The sequence below is a fragment of the Humulus lupulus genome, chromosome 6 (assembly GCF_963169125.1).
Source record: "Humulus lupulus chromosome 6, drHumLupu1.1, whole genome shotgun sequence".
Lineage (NCBI taxonomy): Eukaryota > Viridiplantae > Streptophyta > Magnoliopsida > Rosales > Cannabaceae > Humulus > Humulus lupulus.
This window is the reverse complement of record NC_084798.1, coordinates 152,687,245-152,696,448: the sequence shown is the minus strand read 5'-3', so window position 1 is coordinate 152,696,448 and position 9,204 is coordinate 152,687,245. Positions and strand designations below refer to the sequence as shown.

The following is a 9,204-nucleotide window of genomic DNA, read 5'->3' as shown; positions in this document are numbered from 1 at the left end:
ACACTAAAACAAAACTCCAAACACTAACATAAACTAAACAAACCACACAAAACAAAACTAACATAAAAATAAGCTCCCTCCCCCAAAATTAAACTAAACATTGTCCCTAATGTTTAAAAATAAGTTAAGAAAGAAAACTGGTGGATCTGGAAAAGGATGCCAAGGTGGTGGATGAGGAAAATATTGTCGGTCCGCCTCCTGATTTTACCATTGGTAAACCAACTCATTCTGTTTGTCAACCTGGGCTCTATGATAATCATGAAGCTCTCCCAAATAAGTGTGAGTATGTTGATTTTGTCGAATGATATAATCTAATATGGCAAAGTGCGGATTCAGTGGAGCCTCAAGTGCCAAATATTGAGGATATTCTCCTCTCCTTTCTTGCTCAGCTGCCCTTGAATCGACTGGTTGATCATTGGCAGGCGCGAGTCCCTCAGCCACATCTCTTTCCTCTTCAATTCTCATCTGCCTGGGTTGTGGTACTAGTGGCTCCAAAGATGGGTCATTAAATTTATACACCGTAGCATGAGAAATAGGCCCCATTGCCTTCCTATAAATATCACTAGGATATTTAGGTACCTCCCACACTTCACATAGATCAGTAATCATTGATCCGTGCCCCCAAACCGGCAGTAGTAGTCAGTCGGCATAAATCCCTATTACTTGTGTGGATAACTCGGCCAATATCGACAAAGAGTCCCATCATAATAGCATATACCAGACAACACCTATTAGTACCCACTTCAGATAAGTGAGTGTTGGGCATAAGCCGCACACTCACAAAAAGAGTCCAGGCCTTGGCCACACAATTGATTTGATATCTCCGTAAATGCTTCGGTTCCCCATTTTTCATGACAAAAGTAGCACCAGGAATGCCTAATGTTTCTACCACCTCAGTCCAATCAATTTCACTATTATATGCCAATTGATAATATTCATCCTCATCTTGCAACAACATGGGTAATTGATATAGGGCATCAATATTATCAATATCACATTCTACTAAAACCCTTCGCACAAACACCTTTCTATTAACTGCCCCAGGAAATTGGCATAGAATTCATAAACCATTGAACAATTAGCCTTGGGCATTTTGTCATCCACAAAAAGTTTCCAATGACGACGTTGAATTTCAGCCGGAATGATATTATAAGTTTCCTGAGGGTAAGGATCTTCTTGGTATTCCATTCCTCTCTCTTGAATTACTAGACGCTGAGATAACCTTTGATAGTGATCAAAGACATCCTTACTAATAAACCTAATTGGATCAAATTCTTGAATTGGTTAAGATGTTGATGGGATTGGCTGAGATTGGGTTCGTTGGGTGCGGGATGTTGAAGGGCGATTAGCGTTTTTAGAAGAGGCATCCCTAGTAGGTTGTTTTCTTGGACCCATACTTACACAATGTATCAAATAGGACAATACAAAAATTGGGCAACACTTCCACTAATTTACTATAATTTCCTCAACTGATTAGCCCCAAAAATATCACTCAAAGACACTAAATAGACTAACAAGGTAGTTTAACAATCCAATTCAATCCCTTTGCACAAAATTACTTAAATCAAAACTGCAAGAACATCAAAAAGGAAAACTTACATGCCCTTGAATCTTGAAGACTGCCCACTCTTCAATTCTCCTTTCAATCTTCACTTATCACCAATAGAAAAAAATTAGGGTTAGAGTAAAAGAAAGGAAGAAAGAAATCAATATGAACTAGGAATTAGAAATTAGGGATATGGCTTAAGGGTATTTTAAGTAGAGGGATAAAGGAAGAAATTTGAGAGCATTTACAAAGAAAATATTTGTTTTGGAATGGAAGAAATGTGAAAAATGAGAGGTATGGCATGAAAAAAAAAATTGATTTTAAACCACATTCTTCTTTCTGACACAGGCGCGTCGCGACCCAGGCAGAGCATGTCGCGACATGCCTCAAACTTTTCCAGATTTCTCTTTCCCAAGCGCCGTGACTCAGCCTCATCAAGTCGCAGTCCACCCCTATTTTCAAAACGCAATTGCTCTTTGACTTGTCTGAGGGTCGCAACTTATAACCTTAAGTCGCGACTCATCTCCTCCTTAAAGTTCCATGCTCTCTAACTTATCATTAAGTCACGACTTACAAGTTCAAGTCGCGACTTGTCTTGCAGACTAATTGAAAAATATCATTTTCACGATTTGCACGTTTTACAGACTTTATAATAAAAATAAACTAAGCAAATATTTATAAATCCAAAATGAAATTAAAATTTTTTTTCCACTAATTAAAAATAAAAACAAAAACTAAAATAAAGTATAGGAATGCCTCCTATAGCACTGTCATTAACGTCATTTAGTCGGACGCTGAATACTCCATTCAAAGGGGTTCCAAAACCATCACAGATTTGCACTTTTCCATTGGCCCTTCCATATAATCCTTTAATCTCTGACCATTTACTTTAAAATATCATGTTTTTTGTCGCTATGAATCTGTACCACTCCACAAGGTAATGAGACAACAACTGTGAAGGGTTTCGACCATCTAGACTTTAGTTTTCCTGGAAAAAACTTCAATCTAGAATTAAATAACAACACTTTATCTCTCGGTTGGAAATCCTTTATAATTATCCTTTTATCATGAAAAGCCTTAGACTTTTCTTTATAAATCGTTGCAATTTCATAAGCTTCATTTTGAAATCCATCAAGCTCATTCAACTCAAGAAGCCTATTTTGTCCTGCCATAAATAAGTCAACATTCAGCTTTTTCACCGCCCAATAAGCTCGGTGCTCAAGTTCTACTTGTAAATGACATGCCTTCCCGAACACCAACTGATATGGTGACATACAAATCAGAGTCTTAAAGGCTGTGCGATATGCTCACAGTGAATCATCAAGCTTTTTGACCAATCTTTCCTTGATGTGTTTACAGTTTTCTCTAAAATACTTTTAACTTCCCGGTTTGACACTTCAGCTTGACCATTAGCAAGTGGATGGTAAAATAGTGCCTTTCGGTGATGAACTCCATAATGAGCACATAGGGATGTAAATGATTTATTAATGAAATGACTGCCTCTGTCACCAATAATTGCTCTTGGAGTACCAAACTGAGTAAAAATATTTTTATGAAGAAATTTAAGTACCTCCTTACCATCACAAGAAGGAGTTGCTACGACTTCCACCAATTTAGAAACATAATCTACTGCCAGCAAAATATACTTATTATTATAGGATGATGGGAAAGGTCCCATAAAATCTTTTCCCCACACATCAAACAGCTCAACTTCTAGAATTCCAATCATTGGCATTTGATCTCTTCTTGATATATTACTGGTCCTTTGGCAACGATCATAACTCTTAACAAGGGCATTGGCATCTTTAAATAATGTAGGCCAATAAAATCCACATTGCAAAACTTTTGCTGCTGTCCTTGTGCCTCCAAAGTGACCACCACAATGCAAAGTATGACAATGAGTAAGTATGGAAATCATTTCCTCTTCTGAGACACATTTTCTAATTACTTGATTAGCATAATGACGAAAAAGAATGGGTTGATCCCAATAATAATGCTTAACTTCTGAATAGAACTTTTTGAGTTGCTGCCTTGACATGTCCGGAGGCACAACTTTAGCTGCCAAATAATTGACATAATCCGCAAACCAAGGTAGCTTTTCTTCACATTCAATCGAAAATAATTGTTCATCCGGAAAATTTTCATCAATTTGCTCATCTATCTCATTATGCTCTTCTCCTTTTTCCAATCTAGATAAATGAATTGCAACTAGATTTTTTGTCCCCTTCTTATCACGAATTTCCATATCAAACTCTTGCAATAATAGGACCCATCGAATCAGGCGAGGTTTCGCATCTTGTTTGGTCATAAGGTACTTAATAGCTGAATGATCTGTGTAAACAATCACCTTATTAACAATTAAATATGGCCTCAACTTGTCAAATGCAAAGACTATTGCAAGTAATTCCTTCTCAGTATTTGCATAATTTAATTGAGCATCATTCAAGGTTCGACTAGCATAATAGATTGTTCGGAATACCTTGTCAACTCGCTGTCCAAGAACCACTCCTACTACATAATCACTAGCATCACACATTAGTTCAAAAGGAAGTTCCAAATTTGGTGATACATCAATCATAACAGATACCAATTTCTCCTTCAATGTATTATATGCCCTTAAACAGTCAAAATCAAAGTTGAATACCATACCATTCATAAGTAGAGTAGATAAGGGCTTCAAATTTTTTGAAAAGTCCTTTATGAACCTCCTATAAAATCCATGATGGCCCAAAAAACTACGGACCCCTTTAATAGACACTGGAGGAGGTAAATTTTCTATTGTTGATATCTTGGCCCTGTCTACCTCAATTCCATGGTGTGAAATCTTGTGGCCCAAGACTATACCTTTTGTCACCATAAAGTGACATTTCTCCCAATTTAGTATTAAATTTGACTCCTCACATCTTTTCAGAACCCTTTCCGAATTAACCAAACATCCATCAAAAGAAGGTCTAATGACTGAAAAGTCATCCATAAAAATTTCATTACCTTTTTCCACCATGTCTGAAAAGATAGACATCATACATCTTTGAAAGGTGGCGGGAGCATTACATAACCCAAATGGCATCCTTCGAAAGGAAAATGTTCCATACGGGCATGTGAAGGTATTATTTTCTTGATCCTCTGATGCTATAGGAATTTGATGGTATCCTGAATACCCATCCTAGAAACAATAATAAGGATGGCCTGCCAATTTGTCGAGCATCCGATCTACAAAAGGCAAAGGGAAATGGTCTTTCATGGTGGCCTTATTCAGCATACGATAGTCAATACAAATTCTCCACCCCATCTCAATACGAGTTGGAATAATTTCATTATTATAATTTTTAACCACCGTCATACCACCTTTTTTGGAACTACTTGGATAGGACTAACCCAAGCAATGTCAGATATTGGGTAAATTACCCCTGCATCCAACAATTTAAGGGTTTCATTTTGTTGACGGTAAGAACTCGTCAACGATTTAAGGTTAGAAAACTCAGATTATTCTACTAAAGATAGCTAAGAATAAGATGGAAAGAACTTGGATCAACAAAGAAATCACAACTTCAACGGAACAAGGATCATATATTTCTTAAACATCTCCTCATACAATCAGTTTTCCAACCCCTTAACCTGAGGGGTAGAAACCTATTTATAGGTGGGCTCTATTGGCCCCTGATACAAGTAGGTCCCAGGGGACATGGACGTATGTAGGATTAGGGTCAGGGTAGTGGCTCAGGGCATAGTGGTGTCTACCCTGACAATGCCCAAGTAGTGGTGCAGGACATCGTACTGTGGACTCTGGAATATTGTCGGGGGTGCTCAGGTAGTGCCTCCACTCTTCGTACAAGTTCGTACCGCCACTACTCGTTAGACACGGATGACAGGGCCACGCCTCTAACCTCTTCATGATCGTACATCCTATATCAGTGTACTTACCTTGTACTGTAATGCCCTACTCCCTTAGAGCCGTTACTAAGTGAGTTTTAAAAGAAACTTTGTGCAAAGAACTCGCTAACTGAGGTTTTTAGAACCAAAGTGTGATTAAGTAAAAGTTAAGGCTGTAATCTTTGAAAATGCGTTGTTTCATTAAAAACTTCTAGTATTAAACCTTTGGGATCCCAAAATAAGGTTTGAAAACTATTTACATCTTAAAATAAGCTTACAGTTGATTAGTTATAAAAAGCATAGATTATTACAGCCATTTCTCGAATAAACCCCCAACCAAAGCAGTCGGACAGGCCAAACATGTACGCGTCGCTTCATGCTCTCCGTACTCATGGCTGGTTGACTCAATCCTTGCCCTTTCCTGCAACAAAGAGCACCCGTGAGCCGAAGCCCAGCAAGAAAACTCATACAGTTCATAACATATGCAAATTATACAGTTAACATATCAGATAGCCCACAGATAAACAGGTCATCCACCAGACTAAGCAAACACGGCCATGCCGCCCCAGAAGCCTTACTAAAGGCAGGGGTCTTGGTTCTCACCGTGAGGATATCTCATGTATCCATTGGGTCCTACCCTGACTGTAAGCATCCCATGTGCTAAGTGTTACTTTCGGCCTCACTGCCGTTCTCGGCCTTTCGCCGTTCTCGGCTCCATTGCTGTTCTCAGCCTTGCCGCTCTCGGCCTTAGCCGTTCATTGCACTATAATCACACATATAATACATTTCGAAATAATCATTCAAACATATAATAATTCATTTAAGGTTATACATTAGCACATAATACAATCTAGGGCCACGCCCTGTAATAACACTATGGGCCCATGCCTTATTCTCGGGTGCTACAGTTTTCTTACCTGTATCCCGGCTTTCCGATGCACCGAGGCCACAAGCACGATCCCCTAGCACGAGCCTCTTCGAAATCCTAGTCACAACACACATAAAACACTTTTAATACTAACCAATCCAAAACCATTTCCCGGGACCATTCCCGCACTCTCGGGACCTCTAATTCCTTAAAACAATACCTAGGAACCATCCCCGAGTCCCCGGGCAAAAGCCCTAAAAACCCACTTTTTGGCTGCCAAAATTGGCCTAAGGCCGCAGCACTCCCTTCAAGGGCCGCAGCACCCAGCGGCTTGCCCTCCTCCTGATGCAACCTCGCGCCGCGACGCCCAAGAACAGGGCTGTGGCGCTCCTACGCGAACCCAGAAATCTGGGTTTTTCCTTTGCATTTCCTCGAGCCAAAACACTCCCAAATCATCCCAAACTCACACCTAAGCCCCAAAACCAACTCAAGACTCCAAATAGACCATTCAACAACCCATAAACATCATAACCCAGCTCAATAACACAATCATACTCAAAATCCACCCATTTGATTTCAACTTCAGAAATTTAAACCCATAAACTAAACCCATAAACCAAAGCTTGAAAAACTTAAACCATGCTTCAAATTTCCTAAACCACAACAGAAACAAATCTTAAAATTGCCTAGAATCCTTACCTTAAGTGGAGAATCCACCCTTTGCTTCCTTGATCCATCTCCAAGTCTCCAAATTTCAGCTCCTTCTCCTCCTCTTCTTCTTCTTCTTCTTCTTCTAGCTTTTCTTTTCTTCTCTTCTAATTTTATCAAAACCCAACAATGACAAGCCTAAACTGAGTACCCCATATAACCCAGATGCAATTTGTCTAAACACCTTGCCAAATGACCATTTTACCCCTCCTTGCCTATCCTTTCCTAACTAAACCTCAAGGGCTCACTTGTCATTTCCTATCCATTACAATTCTACCATTTTTCCATCTAAACCTGTTACTCTCTATGGTTACTAACAGTTACATAAGTTACCATATCGCCAATTACCATTAACTCACAAGAACCCAATTACAAAATCCCCAAAATACCCCTAGGCTCCCGCCGAGCCGGGTATAACAATCCCGTTGTGACGTTTGAGTTAACTAGCTCTCTAGGACCGTCTCGGCACGTGCATCACAATAATGACACAACCCTCACGTGGTACAAATCACATAACATAATTATCACATAGATGCCCACAGCGGGCTAAAATTACCAATTTACCCCTATCATACAAACGGGGTCCACATGCTTGTTTATTTCACCTAAACATGCATACTAACCACGTATTCATTTAAATTCACATAAATTAATGCAATATAACAATTATTTCCCTCCAGGCACACTAATCAAGGCTCCAAGCCTTATTAGCAAATTTAGGTCGTTACAACTATCCCCTTCTCATAAAAATTTCGTCCTCGAAATTTACCGAAACACCTCAATCAGTAACCCACAATTCTGACCATAATTTCCAAGGCCCACCGCCTTTACTTTACTTCCCAACAACACTCTTACAGGAATAACAATCTTGCCCCACAAGATCTTGTCTAACAGCCATACTCTCGATAGCCCCTCGTTTACACCGCAACCCTGCTGAAGCTTCAGGGTCTGCTTAGATTACAATGACCACTACATTGTCTTATTCCTGATTCCAGAGATACCCAAAAGTCATCACCTCTACTAGGTGGGATCAACTGGTAGGCCCCGCTGGCCTAACCCTTGGTACAACTTCAGAATCTATATTGAATCAAGATTCAGAACTCTTCCTTCTTTCTCTGATCACCATACAAATCCTCGTCTGTTATTACGTAGAGTTACAAATCTTTCCTTCCGGAACTTTATTTTCCCAAAATTTAACAATTTACAAGTTCTTTTATTCTTTCAAATAGGCAGACACTCCTGCCTTAAGAGTTCCAACAACCTCTTCGGCTTTCTCTCTGAACCAAAGCCAAATCATAGTATTCACTATCCTTCGCCTCATACCACGTCCTATTTCGTGTTACTTTAACAAGGCGCCAGCATTTGCCACCACGACTAACTTATCAGGGATTACACTTCCCTCAATACCTCAAGTATTCGCATAGTCAACGCTTAATTCTTTAAGATATCTGATAAAATTTCAGACTGCTATTCCACTTGCAATCAACTGATAGTTCCAGATTCCCACTCTGTTCTCTTTGTTCTCTAGATCCTTTCCAAAATTTAAAATACTATAGGGTCTCAATTCAGTATCATTGACGTTCTACCCTGAAACCAGTTCTCTTGAACCAACTACATTAACTCCATCAACTGGGTTAAAACTTTTCATGTCAAAACACCTTACTTAAGGTCTAATGTGGTCTATTCTCACGATACACCACCACATCACTTAACCCCTCAATGTCCAAAAGAATTCTCTAAATTTCGTCATCCGACCAACCCTCCCGGTACCACGTACCCTAGGAGGTGGAACGATATCCATTCAAATTTCCCATTCATAAACCAAATCTAATTGGATCTTTCATCTAATCCTGGTATATTTAACTTGTACCACCTTGGCAGGGTTCCTCCCTGCTTCAACCAAAGCCAACACTTCCGATTCCATAGTTCAGTGACACTTACCAGCTAATCATTACCCACTAGCGTTATGCCGAACTCAGTCGTTGCTTTGTCCACTCCATTACAATCTATGGTGTTATTCCCTGACTACCACACACCTCACAGCTAGGAGTTCCGCCTCCAATTAAATTTTCCCCTCGCTCAATCGAGGATATCAAACACTGATCATTCGTCTGTTACTTTTCACCTCATCTGGGTCTTAACGTTATCCTTCTCACTAATACCCAATACTCAAGCACCTTATGATATGCATAATTGTCAACTTAACGCTCCA

The 9,204-nt window shown here is 39.5% G+C and overlaps 1 protein-coding gene across 1 annotated transcript; it reads right to left on the bottom strand.

The window, feature by feature from the left end:
- Positions 1-598: 598 nt before the first annotated feature.
- On the bottom strand, positions 599-4,520 carry LOC133785563 (uncharacterized). The gene is made up of 4 exons (XM_062224785.1): positions 4,026-4,520; positions 3,243-3,953; positions 2,858-3,080; positions 599-1,035 (listed from the first exon to the last, which is right to left on the bottom strand). Exons 1-4 carry the CDS (start codon positions 4,518-4,520, stop codon positions 599-601), a joined length of 1,866 nt encoding a protein of 621 aa, XP_062080769.1.
- Positions 4,521-9,204: the final 4,684 nt, after the last annotated feature.

Coding starts and splice junctions, on each gene's coding strand:
- LOC133785563 (XM_062224785.1), bottom strand. CDS start 4,520: ATGGATGACTTTTCAGTCATTAGACCTTCTTTTGATGGATGTTTGGTT. Junction 3,081..3,242: donor TAGAAGTTGAGCTGTTTGAT/GTGTGGGGAAAA, acceptor ATTTTTACTCAG/TTTGGTACTCCAAGAGCAAT. Junction 1,036..2,857: donor AAAAAGCTTGATGATTCACT/GTGAGCATATCG, acceptor TTCCTGGGGCAG/TTAATAGAAAGGTGTTTGTG.